Source organism: Suncus etruscus, chromosome 8 (assembly GCF_024139225.1).
Source record: "Suncus etruscus isolate mSunEtr1 chromosome 8, mSunEtr1.pri.cur, whole genome shotgun sequence".
Lineage (NCBI taxonomy): Eukaryota > Metazoa > Chordata > Mammalia > Eulipotyphla > Soricidae > Suncus > Suncus etruscus.
Window position 1 is genome coordinate 68,311,765 of NC_064855.1, and position 24,867 is coordinate 68,336,631.

Here is a 24,867-nt window from a genome sequence, read left to right on the forward strand (position 1 = left end):
CTTTTTTCTTCCACTTTTCTTTCTTTTTCACTCTTGTGGTTATTATTTAGAGATTTATTTTTATTTTTATTTACCAGGTCCATTTTTTCTTTTTTCTTCCATTTTTCCTTTCTTTTTTTTTCTCTTTTTTTCTTTTTTTGGTAGTTGTCACCAAATTTTTTCTCCCTTTTTTCTTATCCTTTTTATCTCCAATGATGGTGGAATAGATGCTCAGTCTATAACAAGCTGTAATGTGGAGAAGAGTTGCACTAGCATTCTGGGGGGTAATGGAGGGAGATATGGGATGCATACTGGGAACAGGAGCGGAGAGAAGAGAGCACTGGTGGTGGGAATGCCCCTCATTCATTGTCACTATGTACCATAAATGATGCAGTGAAAGATTTGTAATGCACTTTGGTCACAATAAAAATTTAAAAAAAAAAAGAGAAAAATGGATACTTCAGTATTTATCTTGATCTGGAATTACTTTCACAAGTACAGTTAATTGGTTGTTTGCTTGTATGTCCCCACTTAAATAGGAGAGTGGTTCTTTAATAGAAGCTTTTATCCTTGTAGTCCAGGATCTTGTCCTCCCATTCTGGATTGAAATTATCATTATCTATCCCAAAATACAGGCTCTTCACAAGGGTTCTATATTTCAAAGGTTTTAATGCCTTTGGGCTGGCTTTTGCTTAATATGGCATCTTTCCCAATCGACATTGCCAGAGTCTCCCTTCCTCCCCCTACCTCTCTGTAACCACAGAAAGGTGAGTCCCAGAGAGCTCTAGGTCTCTCTGGCCTGCTCAATGGTGACCATGCATAAACAAGGACTGTGGGTGGTCATTTTAGAGAAAGAGAAAAATCAAGGTCTCTGGCAACAAGTTGGAGGTGGGGGCAGGGAGGTATTCTGCTCGGTCTAAGTTCCGGGGCAGTCATAATCACAGGGCTATTGCTTTATTCATGGTGCTGCAATGGCATCATTTAGAGTCCATTGGTTTAAAGAGTAACCAGTATGTTTGTTGTGACCATACCAGGAGCAATGTGAAACAGGATGAGCAACTGGCTCCAACTGGTCTTGGTCTGATCTGTTTTTTATTACAAGTAGATTTTCATAAATTAAACAGTTCTAATCATGGCATTTTGGAAAATAGATAATCTATTTACCAGAGTTAACAGCCATTTATGGTCAGTTATTCACCACTGCTATTAAAATGTTCCACTTTGTAGCTTAAAATGTTTTCCATGGTTGGGTCAAGGTGTGAAATGAGTATGTAAGGAAAAGACCAGGGACATCTTTGCCCAAATTGAAGAAAGGCATGCTCTGCTCTCCCTTTCCCTGTCTAGTAAGAGGACAATGACATATACAGACATTGCTTTCTCTGCATGTGCAGCCAAAAAGACCATTATGTAACTGAAATGTTTTGTTGTTGTTGTTTGTTTGCTCTGAACTTGCATATCAAAGTGACCATGAGATTCTCATAGGTTTTACCCCTTCATGGCTGTGCCTTTAAAACCTGATATGCACTTACAGCTTTGGTTTGGAGTTGTTACCCAGGAGCATGGGGAGTGTCCCAAGTGATATTCAGGAATCAAGAGGTCTGTATGCCTTCTGGTGTTTCTCAGCTCACTGGATTTAAAGTTTAATGTAAAGACCCAAGGATACAGTGTGCATGGGTTCTGTGGTTCTGGGTGATGTATCTATGGCATACTTGGCATGGTAGTGCTGGATATTGAACCCAGATTGAACACATATGTGGAATACACTTTATTTATATACACTTTAAATAGTACATACTGCACCATATCCCAGCCCCTATTCTACAGAACCTTTAGACAAGAATGTAGGGACTTGAGAGATAGTACAGGGATTTAATTACATGCCTTACATGATTCAATTCTGGTTTGACGTGAGCCAATTTTAGCAACATATGGTACTCTTAGTATTATTAAGTGTGGTTCTGGTGAACCCAAACATCACTGGGGTGATCCAACTAACCCCTGGTCCAACAGTGCCAGAGAAGCACCACATTCTTGGTTAACTGAAAGTCATTGGAGGCACCCCAGTTACAGGTATCCTGAGGAATTCTTAGGAGATCCCAAAAATATATAAAGTGAGAATGTGAAGAGCTTAGAGTATACTACCATAGTCCAGTTGTTCAGGAAAAACAAGAATGAGTCACCATTTTCCTATTTATTTTGCTCAGTTTGTGTGTGACTGAATAAACTATACCTCAGAATTTCTGGTCAGCTTCTTTCCTGCTGAACCTCACTGCAGAAATGGGACTCAAGGATAGTATTCCAGTCTCTAAGTTTTCAAAGGGCTCTGAGGGAAAAAATCATTTATTTATTTATTGAGGGATATTTATTTAGGGGTAAAGGCTACTTGGATACAGTTGCCTTTTAGAAACATGTGAGTACCACAATTCTTGGAAGAAGCTGAATAGGTGGACTCTAGGGTCTGAGTGTTAGCATTCTGAAGCTGGGTATGTTTGTTTTGAATCATAGGGACTTAAAAAAGCTCTCGTCAAAGTGAGACTCTACTAGTGTTAATTTGGGCTTCTGTGTACAAATGAGATTGCCTCCTTTAATAATTTACTCAATTGCAGAGTAAGCAATGATCAGCATTTCTGTGCTAGATCTATTTTGGAAGATAAAAAATTACTTATTGCATGTGTGTGTGGTTAATAGATGTTCTCTAAGAAGAGGAATGAGCGCATTACTGTTTTACAGTTTTCAGGCCTAGTACTATTCCAAGGAAATTTAATATAGTCCAGATATAAGATCCCATCTTATAGAAACATGGTCAGACAAAATCCACTTAATATTTTGTTCAGTTTAGGAATATGAACTATAATATTCTAAAGCAAGTACTTCCTGAAAATCAAATAATTTTACCTGTCATCTCTCTTTACTTGTGCAGAGATGATCAAATAGCATTTTTCTGAGTGTCAGAGATCATTGCCTTCACGTCAAAGATGTGACTCAAGTCATTCCTAGTGACTAGAGCTCATTCCTAGTATATGTGAGGCCAGCATTATAGACCCTTTGTTCTCAACACTGTCAGTTATTACTCTAATAGAACTTATTTTTGTTTTAAATTACTCACTTTTACATCAATCTTTAAAAATATTAATGTACCATGATTTACATAGTTATTCATAGTTGAGTTTCATTTATACATATTTGATTACAAGTGTTGACTTCCCACTACCCATATACCAAGCCCCCCCACATCATTCACACTTCATAGTATTGCTGACTGTGCAGTTAGTATATCTATCTATCAATCATCTATCTATATCTAAATATATGCCTATCTGTTTAGTAAGATTACCAGTCCTTTCAACTCCCCTGTCAAAACTAGTTGACTTGTTTCTTTGGAAAATGTCTATTTTTTAAGTATTGGATCACATAATTATAATGGGAGATCTCAGTTCTCATTCTTTTTCCTCCCTTCTTTCTTCCTCTCCTTCTGTACTCACTGTTTCTCCTCCAAAACAGATATGCCATGGGCAAAACCTTTATCATCCATGAAGTAATCATCTCCTCCCTAAGAAGGTAGAACGACAATTTGTAGCTCAAAACTGGCTGCTGGACAAAATAGGAAAAATGGAGGATGTAATCACAGACCCATAATGGCATTTTGTGTTTGAGAAATGGCAGGTCTGCTTTTTATCCTCTGTGGTGCATGCCAAATCGAAACTTTCTCTTTCATCCAATGATTTTTCTTCTTTTGCTCTGTACATATATGCCTTTGTTTCACTAATGTGCTGCCTAATGGGTCTAGAGATGAGGTTATTTATAGATCTCAGCTTATTCAAAGAGCAGCTGCAAGAAGTCTCACAAAAGAAGACTATGGCTATAACCTGCTTCTGACCCTACAGCTTCTGTGAGGGCTGTGAGGATATCACTTCCTGGAGGATGACTTCTAAAATAATGTACCTGAGGTCATCTGGAAAGATTTTACCTCCTTTTTAAAAGTTCTATTTTTGACAGTATATATTCATCGCTATACTTGTTTCCAGCAGCAGTTTTCTCTTTGTGTTCTTTAGCTTTAGGATGGACCCTGGACCCTGAAAGAAAAGTTTCTCCATTCCTTAATTTCTTCCCTCTTTCCCTTTTATTATTCTTTTTCCTTTGAAATAAAATGTGTATACATATAATTCATCTATATTTTAAATATATTTTACAAAATAGTTACATATATGTACATCAACATGTGTGTATAAGTACTTATGTATAAGTATACATTAATGTTCTGTGTGTGGAGAGAGAGAAACATACAGGGATCTAGAAATAAATAGCAAAAGAGATAAAGATACATTGTGAATCTGTCAGTTCCAGGCACCATGCTTGCCTCCTCCTCCCAGCTGCAGGGTACAAAAAGATGTCTAGTTTCCTTAATCCTTCTGAATTTTTACTTCTTATTAGATAATGGAAATAATGAACTTACAACTTGTGCAAAGAAAAGAAAAGAGAACAAAGAGAATACAGGGGAGGGGCTATGTGTCTCCTTTATCATCTTGCCTTCAAGGACAAAGAAAGTTTCTGTTGGAAAACAGACATCTCTCCTTAGGTAAACTGTACTGTGATATATGTAAATCGTGACACCTTTGAACAAGAGTTCAGTGATTTCATAAATATATGAGTAACAGGTTAGTTACTCAAAGACCTTTTGAATTCATACCTTTGATCTAAACTTTTATAAGAATTGATTTTCTCACATATCCTTCTCAGTCTATACCATTTCTTAGAGTGACTTTTCTTTTCACTAAAAGGAAAAGTCTTTTTAGCTTTGATGCAGTAGTTCTACTTTCATCAAAAATTCTTTATAAAATATAATTCTACAAACTTTGATCTAAATTTCTCCTCCAAAACCTAAATCCTATTTTCCCATTTATCAGCAGATGTTCAATGATCGAACTCCATGTTGGGCCCTGCGCTTGGCCACCCTGGGCTCTATTCCCAACAACAACCAAAAAAAAGGATGGGGAGCCAGGAGTAATGGGGTATGCCCCCCAAACAAAGAAATTTAGAAGGCTTTGTTAGTCACATCCTCTATATTTAAGACTTGAAAACTTTATCATGATTAATTTATTACTTGGTACCTGGTAGTATCCATTTTCAAGTTGCTTTTTAATTATATTTTTCAAGCTCTCTTCTAAAGCACTCTACCAACTAAAGTTATTTCTGAGAATTCATGAGTAACTGAGATTTAGTGGCATTTTCTTTTTTTTTTAAATGCAGAATTTTATTCAGTAAGTCTGAATGGGGGCATTTTGGCAATTCTATCACTCAGGTGATACTCAGGCTATTGATCCTTGTCTTTTTTTTTTTTTTCTTTTTTTTTTTTTTTTTTTTTTTTTAATTTTTTTTTTTTATTTAAACACCTTGATTACATACATGATTGTGTTTGGGTTTCAGTCATAAAAGGAACACCACCCATCACCAGTGCAACATTCCCATCACCCAAGTCCCAAATCACCCTCCTCCCCACCCAACCCCCGCCTGTACCCTAAACAGGCTCTACATTTCCCTCATACATTCTCAATATTAGGACAGTTCAAAATGTAGTTATTTCTCTAACTAAACTCATCACTCTTTGTGGTGAGCTTCCTGAGGTGAGCTGGAACTTCCAGCTCTTTTCTCTTTTGTGTCTGAAAATTATTATTACAAGGGTGTCTTTCATTTTTCTTAAAACCCATAGATGAGTGAGACCATTCTGCGTTTTTCTCTCTCTCTCTGACTTATTTCACTCAGCATAATAGATTCCATGTACATCCATGTATAGGAAAATTTCATGACTTCATCTCTCCTGACAGCTGCATAATATTCCATTGTGTATATGTACCACAGTTTCTTTAGCCATTCATCTGTTGAAGGGCATCTTGGTTGTTTCCAGAGTCTTGCTATGGTAAATAGAGCTGCAATGAATATAGGTGTAAGGAAGGGGTTTTTGTATTGTATTTTTGTGTTCCTAGGGTATATTCCTAGGAGTGGTATAGCTGGATCGTATGGGAGCTCGATTTCCAGTTTTTGGAGGAATCTCCATATCGCTTTCCATAAAGGTTGAACTAGACAGCATTCCCACCAGCAGTGGATAAGAGTTCCTTTCTCTCCACATCCCCGCCAACACTGTTTATTCTCATTCTTTGTGATGTGTGCCATTCTCTGGGGTGTGAGGTGGTATCTCATCGTTGTTTTGATTTGCATCTCCCTGATGATTAGTGATGTGGAACATTTTTTCATGTGTCTTTTGGCCATGCGTATTTCTTCTTTGTCAAAGTGTCTGTTCATTTCTTCTCCCCATTTTTTGATGGGGTTAAATGTTTTTTTCTTGTAAAGTTCTGTCAGTGCCTTGTATATTTTGGAGATTAGCCCCTTATCTGATGGGTATTGGGTGAATAGTTTCTCCCACTCAGTGGGTGGCTCTTGTATCCTGGGCACTATTTCCTTTGAGGTGCAGAAGCTTCTCAGCTTAATATATTCCCATCTGTTAATCTCTGCTTTCACTTGCTTGGAGAGTGCAGTTTCCTCCTTGAAGATGCCTGTAATGTCCTGGAGTGTTTTGCCTATGTGCTGTTCTATATATCTTATGGTTTTGGGGCTGATATCGAGGTCTTTAATCCATTTGGATTTTACCTTTGTACATGATGTTAGCTGGGGGTCTAAGTTTAATTTTTTGCAAGTGGCTATCCAATTGTGCCAACACCACTTGTTGAAGAGGCTTTCCCTGCTCCATTTAGGATTTCCTGCTCCTTTATCAAAAATTAGATGGTTGTATCTCTGGGGAACATTTTCTGAGTATTCAAGCCTATTCCACTGATCTGAGGACCTATCCTTATTCCAATACCATGCTGTTTTGATAACTGTTGCTTTGTAGTACAGTTTAAAGTTGGGAAAAGTAATTCCTCCCATATTCTTTTTCCCAATGATTGCTTTAGCTATTCGAGGGTGTTTATTGTTCCAAATGAATTTCAAAAGTGTCTGATCCACTTCTTTGAAGAATGTCATGGGTATCTTTAGAGGGATGGCATTAAATCTGTATAATGCCTTGGGGAGTATTGACATTTTGATGATGTTAATCCTGCCAATCCATGAGCAGGGTATGTGTTTCCATTTCCGTGTGTCCTCTCTTATTTCTTGGAGCAGAGTTTTATAGTTTTCTTTGTATAGGTCCTTCACATATTTAGTCAAGTTGATTCCAAGATATTTGAGTTTGTGTGGTACTATTGTGAATGGGGTTGTTTTCTTAATGTCCATTTCTTCTTTATTACTGTTGGTGTATAGAAAGGCCATTGATTTTTGTGTGTTAATTTTGTAGCCTGCCACCTTGCTATATGAGTCTATTGTTTCTAGAAGCTTTTTGATAGAGTCTTTAGGGTTTTCTAAGTAGAGTATCATGTCATCTGCAAACAGTGAGAGCTTGACTTCTTCCTTTCCTATCTGGATTCCCTTGATATCCTTTTCTTGCCTAATCGCTATAGCAAGTACTTCCAGTGCTATGTTGAATAGGAGTGGTGAGAGAGGACAGCCTTGTCTTGTGCCAGAATTTAGAGGGAAGGCTTTCAGTTTTTCTCCATTGAGGATAATATTTGCCACTGGCTTGTGGTAGATGGCCTTCACTATATTGAGAAAGGTTCCCTCCATTCCCATCTTGCTGAGAGTTTTGATCAAGAATGGGTGTTGGACCTTATCAAATGCTTTCTCTGCATCTATTGATATGATCATGTGGTTTTTATTTTTCTTGTTATTGATGTTGTGTATTATGTTGATAGATTTACGGATGTTAAACCAGCCTTGCATTCCTGGGATGAAACCTACTTGATTGTAGTGGATGATCTTCTTAATGAGGCATTGAATCCTATTTGCCAGGATTTTGTTGAGGATCTTTGCATCTGCATTCATCAGTGATATTGGTCTGTAATTTTCTTTTTTGGTAGCGTCTCTGTCTGGTTTAGGTATCAAGGTGATGTTGGCTTCATAAAAGCTATTTGGAAGTGTTTCTGTTTGTTCAATTTCATGAAAGAGTCTTGCCAAGATTGGCAGTAGTTCCTCTTGGAAAGTTTGATAGAATTCATTAGTGAATCCATCTGGACCTGGGCTTTTGTTTTTCGGCAGACATTTGATTACTGTTTTAATTTCATCAATGGTGATGGGGGTGTTTAGATATGCTACATCCTCTTCCTTCAACCGTGGAAGATTATAAGAGTCCAAGAATTTATCCATTTCTTCCAGGTTCTCATTTTTAGTGGCGTAGAGTTTTTCAAAGTAGTTTCTGATTACCCTTTGAATCTCTGTCATATCAGTAGTGATCTCTCCTTTTTCATTCCTGATACGAGTTATCAAGTTTCTCTCTCTCTCTTTCTTTGTTAGGTTTGCCAGTGGTCTATCAATCTTGTTTATTTTTTCAAAGAACCAACTTCTGCTTTCGTTGATCTTTCGGATTGTTTTTTGAGTTTCCACTTCGTTGATTTCTGCTCTCAGCTTTGTTATTTCCTTCTGTCTTCCTGTTCTTGGGTCCTTTTGTTGAGCATTTTCTAGTTCTATTAGCTGTGTCATTAAGCTACTCAGGTAAGCTCCTTCTTCCTTCCTGATGTGTGCTTGCAAAGCTATAAATTTTCCTCTCAGTACTGCTTTTGCTGTGTCCCATAAGTTCTGAGAGTTTGTGTCTTTATTGTCATTTGTTTCCAGGAACCTTTTTATTTCCTCCTTGATTTCATCTCGGACCCACTGGTTATTGAGCATGAGGCTGTTTAACTTCCAGGTGTTAAAGTGTTTCTTCTGAGTCCCTTTGGAGTTCACAAATAATTTCAGAGCCTTGTGGTCAGCGAAGGTAGTCTGCAAAATTTCTATCCTCTTGATCTTATGGAGGTATGTTTTATGTGCCAGCATGTAGTCTATCCTGGAGAATGTCCCATGTACATTGGAGAAGAATGTGTATCCAGGTTTCTGGGGATGGAGTGTCCTATATATATCCACTAGGCCTCTTTCTTCCATTTCTCTCCTCAGGTCTAGTATATTCTTGTTGGGTTTCAGTCTGGTTGACCTGTCCAGTGTTGACAAAGCCGTGTTTAGGTCCCCCACAATTATTGTGTTGTTGTTGATATTATTTTTCAGATTTGTCAGCAGTTGTATTAAATATTTTGCTGGCCCCTCATTCGGTGCATATATGTTTAGGAGAGTGAATTCTTCCTGCTCTACGTACCCCTTGATTAATATAAAATGTCCGTCTTTGTCCCTTACAACCTTCCTGAGTATAAAGTTTGCATTATCTGATATTAGTATGGCCACTCCAGCTTTTTTATGGGTGTTGTTTGCTTGGATAACTTTTCTCCAGCCTTTTATTTTGAGTCTATGTTTGTTCTGACTATTCAGGTGCGTTTCTTGTAGGCAGCAGAAGGTTGGATTGAGTTTTTTGATCCATTTAGCCACTCTGTGTCTCTTAACTGGTGCATTTAGTCCATTGACGTTGAGAGAAAGAATTGTCCTGGGATTTAACGCCATCTTTATTTCAAAATTTGGTGTGTCTTTTGGGTAGTCTTGTCTTAGATTAGGTCTTTCAGTTTTTCTCTTAAGACTGGTTTTGTGTCTGTGAAGTTTCTGAGCTGTTTTTTGTCTGTGAAACCATGTATTCTTCCATCAAACCGGAAAGTGAGTTTTGCTGGGTATAGTATTCTGGGTGAAGCATTCATTTCATTCAGTCTTGTCACAATATCCCACCACTGCTTTCTGGCATTGAGCGTTTCTGGTGACAGGTCTGCTGTAAATCTCAGGGAAGCTTGCTTGAACATGATTTCCCCTTTTGATCTTGCTGTTTTCAGAATTCTGTCTCTATCTGTGGGATTTGTCATTGTGACTAGGATGTGTCTTGGGGTGGTTTTTCTGGGGTCTCTTTTGGTTGGTACTCTTCGGGCATGCAGGATTTGATCACATATATTCTTTAGCTCTGGGAGTTTCTCTTTAATGATGTTCTTGACCATTGATTCTTCCTGGAAATTTTCTTCCTGGGTCTCTGGGACTCCAATGATTCTTAAGTTGTTTCTGTTGATCTTATCATAGACTTCTATTTTCGTCTGTTCCCATTCTTTGACTAATTTTTCCATTGTCTGCTCATTTGCTTTAAGTTTTTTGTCCAATCTCTCCTGCTGTATGGAATTGTTATGTATCTCATCTTCCACAGCACCAAGTCTATTCTCAGCTTCTGATACCCTGTCCCAGAGCTTATCCATTTTGTCATTCACTTCGTTTACTGAGTTTTTCAGGCCTGTTAGTTGACATGTTATTTCAGTTTGGAGTTTTGTCATTTCTGCCTTCATATTTTCTTGGTTCTTATTAGTGTTCTGTTCAACTCGATCCATGGTTTCTTGGAGTCTGTTGAGCACCTTCCATATTGCTAGTCTAAAGTCCTTATCTGAGAGGTTGATTAGTTGTTCAGTCATTATCTGGTCCTCAGAATTGTCATCTTCATTCTCTATGTCTGATGCTGGCCTGCGCTGTTTCCCCATTGTCACATTTGTATTGTGGGTTTTTCTACGTGTTGTAGTGGTATTCATTGTCTATATGATGTAGGCAGCACACTCCTCTGGCTCCTCCCTTTCTGGATGGGCTGACTTGCCTCTAAGGGAGGGGAGTCCTCCGTGGATGAAGCCTCACACTGGGTCAAATCTTAGGCCCGAGCATGTAACAGAGAAGACAGTCCAGAGAGAAATGTTTGCTTCTGTGATATAGCGCCGTTCTTAGTGTGATTTTTCCTTCTTGTTGCAATGGAGTTCTTTCCTTAGAAAGAGTGCACGGCCGCGTAGCGAAGCGGAGCGGCCGTGCTCCTCTGAGCCTCTTTTTGCCCCACTCGCAAGAGTTTCACGCAAGAGGACAGTAGACAGACATAGACAGGTCACACTCACAGTCTTTCACAGCTGAGCCCCACTGGGCCGGTGTACTTTCCCGGATTTTCCCCGCCTGGTGTCACATACAGGGAGCCAGCTTTTGCAAAGGATAGCCGGTTTTTATGCTCTGAAGTCCCTCCCTGAAAATGGCGTCTGGGCGAGCGAGGTTTCTGGAGGCTCTTTTTGCCCCACTCGCAAGAGTTTCACGCAAGAGGACAGTAGACAGACATAGACAGGTCACACTCACAGTCTTTCACAGCTGAGCCCCACTGGGCCGGTGTACTTTCGCGGATTTTCCCCGCCTGGTGTCACACACAGGGAGCCAGCTTTTGCAAAGGATAGCCGGCTTTTATGCTCTGAAGTCCCTCCCTGAAAATGGCGTCTGGGCGAGCGAGGTTTCTGGAGGCTCTTTTTGCCCCACTCGCAAGAGTTTCACGCAAGAGGACAGTAGACAGACATAGACAGGTCACACTCACAGTCTTTCACAGCTGAGCCCCACTGGGCCGGTGTACTTTCGCGGATTTTCCCCGCCTGGTGTCACACACAGGGAGCCAGCTTTTGCAAAGGATAGCCGGTTTTTATTAGTGGCATTTTTCTAAAGGGGACAATGAAAATATTTACATTGTATCTTCTCCAGTGAACTACTTGAAATTCTGCTCTTAAAGCATGTAATTGTTTTCACCTCCACTGACCAATGTCCCAATAAAGACCACTATCGTTTCCCTCACACCCCTTGGTCTTCTGTCTCTGTATTATCCAGAGTAATTCCACTTTGTTTCAAAACTTACACATTCTAATCACCTCTTAGATTGGAAATAAGACTCAGTACTTAAAGCACCCAATTGCCCAGAGAAGCCTATTTATTAAATTTCTACAGTCATAAAATGTGGTCTTTGGAATCCTTTTTTGGTTTTGGTTTTGTTGGTTTTTTTGTTTGTTTGTTTATTGTTTGGGGGGTTGTTTATTTATTGGTTTGTAGACCACAATGGAGGTTGCTTCCTGGCACTGTGCTCAGGAATCCTGGTGGACTCAGGGGACCATAGAGGAAGCTGGGGTCAACTCAGGTTGACCATGTGCAAGGCAAAAGGTCTATCTACTGCTATTGCTCTGGCCCCTCTGAGATCATTTTGTATTTGAAGACATAATAGCAAGATTTTTCAAAAAACTAATGAAAAACATTAAGCTTTTTTAAATTGTTTCTCAAATAAAATATTGTTCTTATCTACTTGGTTTACCATTATATGAAACAATTGCCTCTATTATTATATTCATGGAGAAAAAGTTGCTTAAAAATCATAGAATTAAATGTTATTTTAAAGTACAGAATCATTTCCCATAAACTCAAGAGAGCTTCCTACTGATTAGATGAAGATCAAAGAGATATTTTCTTAGTCCTTGAAGGATAAAATAGAAATTCAAATGGAAATGTAGTTTTCTTTTTTATGAGAAATACAAATCATGGAAATGCTAATTTCTATAAAATAAAATTTGAGATGTTATGTGAAATACATTTCCTTTGATATTGACCCTTTACAGCACCTTAATAAACCTGACTTGATTACTCTATTATATATATTTTATTTTAATCATTGTGATTCATAATTTTACAACACTGTCAATGTTATGTCAATATCACTGCCTGCAACATTCCAGCACCGCATCTACCATAAAAATGTCCCTTTCTTCCACTAATGTCTTAGGGTTCCTGTCTCAACCATCCTGGCACCTCTACCATTACCACTCAACATCTTACTACACTGGAAACTCTATTTCCAGAGTTCTTAGGTTTTATTGCTTAGATTATATTGCTTTGGGGTACTTGTTCCCTTATGTATTTTTATTTTCCACATATTAGAGGTGACTCTAATATGTCCCTCTCCATCTGACTAACTTTACTCACCATGATATTCTCCAGATCCATACACGTAATGTCACTTGTATAATTTCATTTTTCTTATGCCCAGCATATATAGAACATATTCTATATATTACAGCAGAGTTATTTAATCATCTACTCAAGAATATTGAAGATGTTTCTATATTTCGGCTAGTATGAATGGTGTTGCAATGAACACGAGACTGTAAATGTTCTTTTTGTTAAGTTTGTAGGCCCTTTGGGTGAGATCAACAGAAATAAGGTTGTTTAGTCAGCTGTAATCTTAATTCATTGTTTTTCTAAGAAGTGATCACCTCTAATTCTTTGTTCGAAGTGGGTTAGAACCTAGACTTAAAAAATAATATCAGGGGCCGGGCGGTGGCGCTAAAGGTAAGGTGCCTGCCTTGCCTGCGCCAGCCTTGGACGGACCGCGGTTCGATCCCCCGGTGTCCCATATGGTCCCCCGAGCCAGGAGCAACTTCTGAGCACATAGCCAGGAGTAACCCCTGAGCGTTACCGGGTGTGGCCCAAAAACCAAAAAAAAAAAAAAATCATTGTTTAATTTTATTTTTTCATTTAAATTTTTTTAGTTCTATCTTTATTTAAGCACCATGATTACAAACATGTTTGTAATTGGGTTTTAGTCATAAAAGTATACCCCCCTTCAAAAGTGCAACCTTCTAACCACCAATGCCCTTCATCTCCCTCCTTCCCCACCTCCTGCCTGTTTTCGAGACAAGCATTCTATTTCTCTCATTTACTACCATTGTCATGATAGTTGTTAATGTACTGTAGTTATTTCTCTAACTACACACACCACTCTTGTGGTAAGCTTCATCTTGTGGTGTGGGATGGTAATTCTATCCCTCATCTCTATTGTCTCTGGGTATTATTACCATACTATTTTTTATTTGTCTTAAATTCCACAGATGAGTGAGACCATCCTGTGTCTATCTCTCTCCCTCTAACTCATTTCACTCAGCATAAAAGTTTCCATATCCATCCATGTATAGGAAAATTTCATGATTTTGTTTTTCTTGACAGCTGCATAGTATTTCATTGTGTATATGAACCAAAATTTCTTTAGCCACTCCTCTGTTGTAAGGCATATAGATTATTTCCAGATTATGGCTTTTATAAATAGCTTTGCAATTAATGGACATGAAGGGGGCATTTTATATTATGTTTTTGTGTTCCTAAGATATAGCTCTAAGAGTAGTATAACTGGATCATATTGCAGCTCAATTTGAACTCAACATCAGTCATTCTTTTTATTAGGAATGAGTTTTTAGCCCATGATGAATAGTTAGCCTAAATTCATAATATGTGTTTCTTGGGATCGTGTAAAAGTTGTATAAGATTAGAATGAATTGTATAAAGAATTGTGTTAGTAAGAGTGTTTGTGAATTTCAAAAATATTTACCCGCTGATGTGGCCCAGTGGAAGTATTGAGCATAATTATATTTTATTTACTCAGTTATTTAATTGAACATGCAATTTTATACATTAATATATATCAACAAACAGCAAGCTAGATATCTACTAAATCTTGGACAAAACTATCAGTATCCTTTGCATTTTGTGATTATTTTAAACTCATTGTGACTAGAACTAGAATTCCCAGTTTCACATTTTGTTATTCTTGTAAAAGCTTTTATCATTGCATAGGTAAAACAATAGTGAGGAATCATGTATCTTAAAATTGTGTTCTTTTACTTTTAAAATAATGGTGTGAAATGTAATTTTGCTATAGTTTAGGTGTGGCATATAAAACTAGGGCAGCACTTACTTTTAGAAATATCAAGTGTTATTCACTGTTTTAGAATTAATGGCATAATTATTCAAAAGAACACAAAATCTCAGGGTACCTTAATGAAAACACTACACTTCCAAATACAACAATAATAATTAGCACCACTGAATTCCAAGTACTTTATTAGCTATAATTTTTAACTCCCCACATTTCTGTGGGTAAATAAACACCATTAAGAATATTAATCTTTCTATAGTTGAGAAACAAGAAAACTAAGTCAGAGAAATTGATTTGAAAGATGAATTAGGCATTGTGGCCCTGAATCATTTAAAGAGACAGGTATTCGATGGGAAGGATAGATGTTCACTAAATACAAACATCGCTCTTACAACTGTTCATAAATTACTGGGTAGTAGTTAATTTAATGTACCACCTTTCTTCCAAGTCAACTATAAGTTTGTTAAAGAATTCCTTGGCATCCTTGAATCTATTGGAAATGCCCAAGATGTGACAGAACCACCATATGAAATGGGATGCCATTAAAATCAGTGCATTGGGAGATTTAAGAGGTATAATAAATTAAACATCACTCCCCATTCAGGGATAAATCCAGGTTTACAAGCCACATCTTGCCAATGAAACCTGGTTTCTCAAAGCCCACTGAAACAGTTTTGTTACTTTTCTCACTAACATTATCAGTATTTTAAGATGAGCCTAAAAAAGAATGCTTAGAGTCTTTGGGCCATGTTCTTTGTAAGATCATAACCACTAAAGTGAAAATGATCACTAGAACAGTTACAGAGCCCAGGAATGTTACCTCCCTTCCAAAAATTTGGAGGCAGAATGGCTAATGATCCATGGCCAGGCTGGCCCAGTCCTAAAAGCTTCAAGCAAAGGAATGTTCTCTAACAGAGTGTTCCAGAGTTTCAGGCACACTGCACAAGAAACAGTTGTGATTAATGTCCACATGGAGAGAACCTGAGCTAGGAGGAAGCAAGTCAAGTAATTTCATTTGGGGAGATAAGTAAAACAACTAGTGACCTGCAGTGATTGGAAATAACTTGACCACAAGGAGACTTGAGCAAAAGAATGAACATATATAAGGCTCCATGCCGGTGTTGATGATCTGAAATAGATGTCATTAGAGAAAAGCAGGAACCTTAAGATTTTATCATGGAAATTTTGCTGGTGCAAGGGTAGACACTTTAGGCTAGCCATGTATTTTTTACATTGTTGAGTTTACTTTGTATGAAAGAAATCTTTTCTCACTATTGCTCAAGAGAATCAGCACACAGTCAAAAGCAAGATCTGATTTTATATGGGTAGTAGAATTTAATTGCAAGGTGTAAACTACTTGTGAAGATCACTGTTTACTCCTAAATTATTTGGGACTACACAAGGAAGAGATTTTCTCATTCTGATGGTCTGTTTGCTAACAAGATTGTCATCTTATATGCCCCTCCAGTTGGTGGCCTGGGACTTACAGAGATTCTGGAAACAAATTTTCTTATTACTCAGCTCTCCTTGAGATACTGAATCCAAAGCTCCCACTTGTTATGACAATAAGTTCTCTTTGACAGCATGCTTTCCCGCGGGAGCACTGATTCTTGCACCTAAGAATCAAATAAATAAGAAAGCATATCATAAAAGAGCCAGCATTTATGGTGGATACACTGACACAGAGAAATCATGGCATCAAATTCTAAAATAGGCATTTACTAACATGGCTTGGGGAAAATGTCTATTAGATTTATGCTGAAATAAAAACAAATATTTAAATTCAGTTGTCATAGCAATATAGAACACTTTAATATTCAAACTTCTTGGGTCACATATCTCAAGCAATTTGAATTTATTTCTTCCAATTTTGAACTGCTTAAAATCTGTGTGTATGAATAATGCTATGTTTTTGGTATTTTTCAAGTTAGTTTGATCTAGTTGCCCTTTACAACTCTATGTAATGCTTTTGGTTTTGTTGTTTGGGGTGGAATATTGCTTTGAACATTCTAATAAAAATGTAGATGTACAAACTGTAATTCTAGAGGGAAAGCAGACCAAACAAATTTTGTATAGTTAAACATGCTTTTCTCCATAGAAATCAGAAACAAAGCAAACGATTTGCCTTTACTGCCCTACACCTTTGAGTTCGTCTTCTCAGGACAACACTCTTTTCTCTGCTTTTGCTTTCCCCATTACAATGTGGGCACAAGCCTTTATCAGCTGCACAGTGAATAGATTCTTGTGCCTTTCTTTTCCTTTCCCTTCCCTACTTTTTATCCCCTTCTATGAATACATTTTACAGACAACCGTCTTCCAAAATAACAACATCAATTAATTTTTAACATAAAAAAATTTTTGTGTGTAGCACTAGTCTGCCCTTTGCTTTGATGTGTGGTGTATGGAGGAGGCTGTGCAGGGACTGATAAGGCCCAGCTCTGAGCCTCTTCAGCGGGAGACCAGAAGCTCCTCCTGCAGAAGAGGAAGTTGATTCCACCAGCCATGGCTCAGCAGACCTGCCAGGTCACAGGACTCCCCCCTAGAGCCAGGAAACTGAAGCAAGGGATCAACCCCGCGTCTATACAGGGGGCTGAAAGTTTTCCTGCGTGATTTGGCTCCAAGTAGACTATTTTTATCCCCTTAAAGTTTTCCTCAGTTAGCAATTTGGGTTTCTTACCACGTTTTTCTCCCCTTTTTCAGGATCCAATGATCTCCTTGGGGAGCATACACTCAACCTTTCAAGTGTTCCTGACCCTCAGGAAGCTCATAATGCAATAGTCAATGCAGGTGGCTTGGAAAACATCCCCCACTGTCCCCAACATCTTCCTCAGATGATGGCTGCAGGTAAAGATTGGGGTCACACTTGGCACAAACAGGTCTGAGTGGGAGAGCTGGGCTGGAGTAGAAAATATGCTTTAAAGCAGGATACCTGGTAGGCTTCAAGTAGTCAAGTCACAGGACCAATGAATGTCAAAGAACATAAGTCAAATTGGACATATTCTTATGTCTTCATTTTTAATAGGTGGATAATGTTATGTTATTATCCATATGTTTTGTGGGGTTCTTTTGTTTGTTTATTTCATGGGTGTTGTTGTTGTTTTCTCCTGGCTCTGCACTCAAGAATTACTCCGGATGATGGGAAGCCAGGGATCAAATCTGGGTCACCCACATGCTAGGCAAGCTCCCTATGATATTATGCTTGCCTATGTTTTGTGTTTTTTTATTTGGGAGGGTAAGTGGGGTTGGGTCACACCTGATGATGCTTAGGAGTTATTCCTGGCTCTGCCCTCAGAAATCAATACTGGCTAGGGGGACCATATGGGACTCTGTGTATCAAACCAGGTCCGAACTGGATTGGTTGCGTGTAAAGGAAACACCCTACTGCTGTGCTATCACTCTGGCCCCCCACTTTTTTTTAATTTTTGGAGGGCTGTCCACAGTAGTGCCAGGGAGCCTGGGGCTACTCCAAGAAGTACTTAGCCCTGTGTTTAGGAATTGAGGGACTGTCAGAAACCTATAAGTAGTTCTGAAAAAGGGTTTGGGGAGAAGAGCATGTGGCACTAGGGATGGAACCAGGTTCTTGCATATATCCAGCATGTACTCGGCTCTTTCAGCTATCGTCCTGACCCCAATATATTATTAATCATATTTTTCTTTAATGAAAATCTATGACTAAAACTGTTTTATTAGGAGCTGGAGTGGTGGCACAAGTGGTAAGGCGTCTGCCTTGCCCGTGTTAGCCTAGGATGGACTACAGTTCGATCCCCCAGAATCCCATATGGTCCCCCAAGCCAGAGCGATTTCTGAGCGTATAACCAGGAGTAACTCCTGAGCGTCACCGGGTGTGGCCCAAAAACAAAACAATAAATATTTTTTATCACTTACTCTCTGAAGACAACTTTTTTTTTATGTGAGGAAACACTGTTTATAAAGGAGGGATCGACTACAAAGTAACATTTCATAAATTCAGTCAGGGCAGGTTTCATTACTTGACAACTATGACTGGAGACTCTATTAACTGTTTAGAAAGTCTGCCCATGCCAGAATTACACTCAGAAGCCTAGATTTATTAATTCTGTCTGCTAAGCCAATAGACTTTGTTTTACCTAATCAGTATTTTCCACTCTGAAACTTAAATGATGTTTCACTGCCAGAAGGAAATGATTCTTTCATTTATTTCCCAGAGAACTATCTTTATGGCATACAATATATAGTATAAACTACATATCATTATGTTCACTCACAGAATATTTTCAGAAACTCTCCATTTTTACATCTGGAGAAAATATTGGTATAGATTACAGTGCTCTCTTTGTGTGGGAGGTTGAGGTGAGGGCAGAAAGATGCCTGGAATGTATTAAATAATGTCTTACTTCACTAAAGCATTTTCTTTAAAGCAAACCATGCTCATTGATACTAAATCACTGTTTGTGTGCTACCCTCTTACCCTGCAGCGGCTGATGGTCTGGGGAGTATAGCAATAGACACCACCCAGCTCAACATGTCTGTGACAGATCCGACTGCCTGGGCCACCGCCATGAACAACTTGGGCATGGTTCCCGTGGGCTTGCCTGGACAGCAGCTTGTGTCGGGTAAGCTTACTTCTGGATATGAAGATGCTTGCTACAGTGCCAAAGGATGTGGAGTGCTAGGTGCCCAGTAACCACTCCATAACACAGTGTTCAGCAGGATCAGGACTGGATTACTGTGGCATGTGTGCAAACTAGAATAGAGGATGTTTTGCTTGGACCCTTACTCTTTTGCCTGGTGATAGCTATTTTTCTTTTTAAAAAAAAATTCATATGCAACATCTGTCATCCTTGGCATTACAATATAAATTTCATGTTTTAAATCATTCAATGATAATACTAAATCCTGATTTAGTATTCTCAATTTGCAAGACCCTAGCCCTTTATAGTTATGTCATTTGATCATATATTTTAGCCAGTAGTAATATTTCTTATTGCAGTTTTTGTAATATTCCTATTTTACAGACAGGCTGGTTTACAAAATTACTCCAGCTTGGAATTTGCAGAGCTCAAAATCCCAGCACTAAAGTTTATGTTCCAGCCATATTATGGAATCATAATAAAATACATTCAGTAGAAAAACTATTAACAAATAAGAAAATAGAAACCTGTTTAAAATGTTTACTCTTTAATGCATGTTTGTTGAGAATTTTCCAAACACTTTAAAACAAGTTCCTTTTGGATAGGTGGGTAATATCTATTGATGTATATATAACATACACAGACATACATATTCATATATATGTGTGTATATATATTCTGTATATATATTCTGAGAAACTGTTTCTTACTTGATTTTTTAAAAACCAACTGCAATAAATATGATGTGTATACTTGGGCTGTAGGTAGTTGTATAGGCTAGTGATGCAGAAATTTCTGGAGTGTTGGTCACTAGACACCTGAGATAAAATGTTATCACTAAGGTAGAATTTATATCTAGTAATATAATACTTACAATAGTCATTCACTCATTCAAAAATTGTATCTGTTTTGTATCTTCATTGCAAAATAAGATATATGCAGTGTGCATAAGAATTCGTTCATAAGTTTTGTTTTTACTATAGTTCAGACCCTCCAATGGTCTGAGGGACAGTGAACTGGCCCCTGTTTAAAAAGTTTGAGGACCCCTGGTGTAGAAAGTCCAACAATAAATAAAAGATAGTTTCTATCTCCACAAATTTTCTATTGAGAGTGACAGTTCTTATATCCTATGGCCATTTGAATAATGTCAAGGAAATCACTTTTTTCCATATAACTAGATAATGGGAGATGGTTAGTATTAATACAGCATCTAGGACTCTTTCCTTACACATAGCCAACCTGGGTTTAAATGCTACTACTCCAAGCTTTCTCTGGATCATCACTTCTCAAAAAGAAAGATGTCTGACCCCTATTTTCAGGGCTGTCCCGTGATGCTAAATAGGGACTCTCTCTCAAGTGTTGGTTTACCTTTATTTACCTGGTTAATGAGAATGTATCCCTTTCTATTCTGTGTTTCTATGAAAATATTCAGGCTTCATTGAAAATTTTTGTTATTCATTTTATCCTCTCATTTCTCATTTTGTAAGCTATTAAAAATTAAGACATCTGTTAATATTTTCCAGTTTCTTTTACTATGTAACATTTAAAGTTCTTTTTCACTTGTACTAGCTGTGTGTCTTTTTTTTATTTAATTATCTTTATTTAAACACCATGATTACAAATATAATTGTAGTTATATGATTACAGTCATGTAAAGAACACCCCCCTTCACCAGTGCAGGATTCCCACCACCAATTTCCCAGATCTACCTACTCCCCACCCCACCCACACCTGTACTCGAGACAGGCTTTCTTTTTCCCTCATTCATTCACATTGTTATGATTGTTTTCAGTGTAGTTATTTCTCTAACTGCACTTATCATTCTATGTGGTGAGCTTCATGTCATTAGCTGCACCTACATGAGAGGATGGGGGAAATGAGCTTTGTAGGGCAGTATCAATGTCCCAATACAAGATGGATATTATGGATATATAGAATATATGCACACAATACTATCAATATGAAAACAAAGAGAAAAAAATTTCCACTGACTGTCCCAATATAAACCAATGTTAGAACAGCTTGCCCTCCTCCCAGAGCGCATTCCCATTAGTGTAGGGAGAGATAGGGGGAAAGCCTGTTGACCCCTATAGAGTCCACCTAGACCGGTGCCCAGGGAAAGACTGAAGTCCAGGGGAGAAAAACCCTATACCTGGCAAGAGCTGGTCTCCAGAATCAAGGACGAAATCGGAAGCCAAGTGTCTGCCCACCCTCCTCCCCATGAACCTCCCCCCTGGAGTACGGAGGGAGTGGGGAACCTACAGCTCTTGCCAGGTATGGGTTTGGGGAGGCCCCATACCAGAGCCTTTCTCCCTAGCCTGGGGTGTGCTGGGAGGCTTGGCAGGCCCCCAGCCGTCCTTGTCTTTTTCCCCTGACTTCAGGCCTTCCCTGGGTGCCAGCTCAGATGGCCAGAAGTGGGTTCAGGTGGATTCTTAGCTGTGTGTCTTTTTAAGAACTTTTTATCTTCAGGTATATAAAGCAGATTCTCAGGTCTGAAGATAAGAGATTTAGTGGTTGCTATTCCTGGGTCAATTCCCAGCACTGCATATAGTCCCCCAAACACTGCCAGAACTAATCCCTATGCACAGAACCAGAAATAAGTTTTGAGCACTACTGGATATGGCCAGAAAAGCAAAATAGACTTTACCGTTTGCTTTTTGGGAGGACATGGTGTGATACCACACATAACATGGCAGTGCTTGGGCAGGGACAGGGATACAATGGGCCACTAAGGCTGCAATAGGCAGAACTTAAGCTGCAGAACTGGAGATAAAATCCAAGTCCACTATACATACAAATAAGATCCTGTCTAATAGAGATTGGAACACACAAATCTTGTAGTGCAAAGGGACCTTACACCCCGAACATTGACATAACGACCTGGCACAGGCCTCTGAAGAAAGGGCATTTTCCATTCACCCCTGAACCAGGAAGCCATCCACGAAACATCCAGGTTTGTCTATACCATTACCTGGAAGCAATCCTCTACCACGGAAGACCCTACCACTACTCAGACATTGACCTGCTCAAAAGAGACTTCCCTTAACACTGAGAGGACTTAAGAACAACAACGACCTGCTTACAGGACAGGGCTCCCTGCATTGCCCTTTAATGGTAAGGTGAAATGAGAGGACGCTCCACATCCTGACTTCAATGTAGGATATGCAGATTCCAGGATCTTTAATACAGAAACATGATACCAACAACAGAGACTGTGTGAAAAATAAAAGTGTGTTGGCACTACAGACAATGTCTTGGATTGGACGATCTAGCTTGCCTGGAGCCTAGAGTTGGTCTTATGCCAGGAAACTTCAGGAGTACAGTCTCTTTGTAGTTAGGCCAAGGTTATTCCTTTCCATGCCCCTCATATTTTGGTGGGCCTATGCAAACAACAATTGCCACTTTAACACCGTTTTTACTGTGCTCCTTTGACTCTAATCCTTAAAAAAAAACAACATTTTAAATTTGAGGTTAACTTAAGCTAATATGCATGTATATGGAAATGTAAAAATGCTATGCCTCTAATGTTTAAGGAGTTACGTAAGTTTTATGGCTTTAGATTGCCTTGTGTGCTGTTAAGAAATATTATAATGTGTTACAATCTGGGGACTTGAGGGACAAAGTAATTGTACATGAATTCTGTTTTATTTATCTTCATGTTCTTTGGCTGAAAGTTCAAAGTTAAGATATCAGCAAGGGGACTTCTTCTGAGAATTATGTTATGGGTGATTTTCCTTCCACTGTAACTTTACCTTGTCCTCTTTCTTTGCATCTTTGTTCTCATAATTAAAAATAAAAAATTAAAAAAAAACCAAGTCCCTGATCATTCAAGAGAAATGCTTTATGACTTGAGCCATCTATGACATCAGAGAACATTTTAATTTTCTTTAAAATGGTGACTGTGTCTATTTTCTATGACCTCTATAATTTTTAAATATAACTGAAACACAATACATAGAAACTATACATGGTAAGCATTCATGAATTACTTTTTCTTATTTCTTAGACAGTATTATCATGGAAATTGACATGCATGTGTATTTTCAGTTGTTAGAAAAATATTTGGATGATTTTTTATACATAGACTCAGTAAGCCAAAAGATAACACTTTCATGTTTCTTGTTAAATAATGAATAATTAATTTCTACAATGTGTACAAGTATTATTATTCATTTTAGGTGCAAAGATAGCATCTTATTATTTTGCCTTGAGTTCTTTTGTAACTAACATTTTAGACTTACTTCATTTCTTCTCTTTCATTTTCTATTCATATTTCCTCTTCTGTAAATAAATAACTTTTATACTATATTTATTTATAGCTGAGGTTCTTGGGATTTCCTAAATGGTTTATAGTTTATATTTTAATATTGTTAAGGATTTTTCAACATTGTGGTTTATATAGTCCAAATTTTCAGTGCCTCTATTGATTTACCTCATATACCAAGAATTTAATTCTTATGCATAGCCTTGTTTATTTTCCAAGTGATTATTCAGGAATACAGGTATACTTTTATGCTAGCAATGCATGATTTTTATTCATATCCTGCTGTTTCATGCCTATGAGTATATTTATGATTTTTCACGTACCTAGCATCTAGAGATATTTCCTTTATTTTTTCCTTTAGGTGTTTTCTTTTTATATATAAATAAATTGTTTAATTGAATCACCATGAAATACACAATTACAAAGTTGTTCATGATTCAGTTTCAGTCATACAATGTTCAACACCCTTCACCAGTGATATTTACCACCACCAGTGTTCCCAGTATCCCTTTTGTGCTCTCTTCTGTTTGCCTTTGTAGCAGACATTTTTGTCCCTCATGCCCTCTATCTGTCTGTATGAACATATGTCTCTCTCTCTCTTCCTTGTTTTCCTTTTAGATACTGTATCTTGCAATTTTATAACTAATGGTATATGATATGTACACATATCACTTGTCTCCTTTCAGCACCCAATTCTTGTCTAGAGTGCTCATTTCTAACTATCATTGTCATTGTCCCTTCTCTGCTATTACTGCATTCCCCCACTATTTGTGGCAAGCTTCCCACCATGGACTGGTCCTCCTAGCCCTTGTCTCTCTTGTCTTTAAAAATTAATACCATACTATATTTTTTCACAGTATCCAGAATCTAGAAACAATCCAAGTGCCCAAGTTAATAAAGAAATAATGTTCCATCTACAAAATGGAATACTATGCAGAGTTAGGAAAAATGAAGCCATGAAATTTGCTTGGATGGATATGAAATTTATATGGATGGATAGGAACAGCTGTGTGAAATGAATCAGAAAAGGATAGACATAGAATGATTGTAGTCATTTATAGGATATTTGCTTCTCTTTAACAGAGAGCTAGAGGAAGTTGCTTCTCCCTCAGTTTCATGCTTTGGATTTCCTCAATGTGACTGTAGACTGTCAGAGGCATTCTTCAGTATTTCAGAAGATTTCTAGTACAAATTTCTTAGTTTCCATCTCCTTTCAAAAAATATTCTCTAAAATCATCTCCGATAGAATTGTGAACCGGCTGGATTTTATGAGCTCTTGGCAAGCTCCCAAAGTTTCCGATATTACAAATGACCAACTGATCTTCCCATATTTGTTAAAAATAAACTGCTACTCATTTTAATTCTTTGATGCTCTTTATGTTCATTGAAAGATGGAAATTATTACCACAGGAAGGTTCACATATTTTGCCTCCTTAGATTTTTATCAAAAAGATTTCCAGAAAAGATCTATATTTCTCTATCTCTTTATCCATGTCCAAAGA

The 24,867-nt window shown here is 38.0% G+C and overlaps 1 protein-coding gene across 1 annotated transcript in view; it reads left to right on the top strand.

Annotated features, from left to right (window-relative positions):
* Positions 1-24,867, top strand: part of ENOX1 (ecto-NOX disulfide-thiol exchanger 1) — a 440,285-nt gene that overhangs the window by 165,563 nt on the left and 249,855 nt on the right. The window contains exons 3-4 of the mRNA XM_049778780.1: positions 17,192-17,335; positions 18,946-19,083. Of these exons, the coding sequence (XP_049634737.1) occupies positions 17,323-17,335; positions 18,946-19,083 (151 nt within the window). The 5' untranslated portion in view covers positions 17,192-17,322. The remainder of the gene's footprint in view (positions 1-17,191; positions 17,336-18,945; positions 19,084-24,867) is intronic.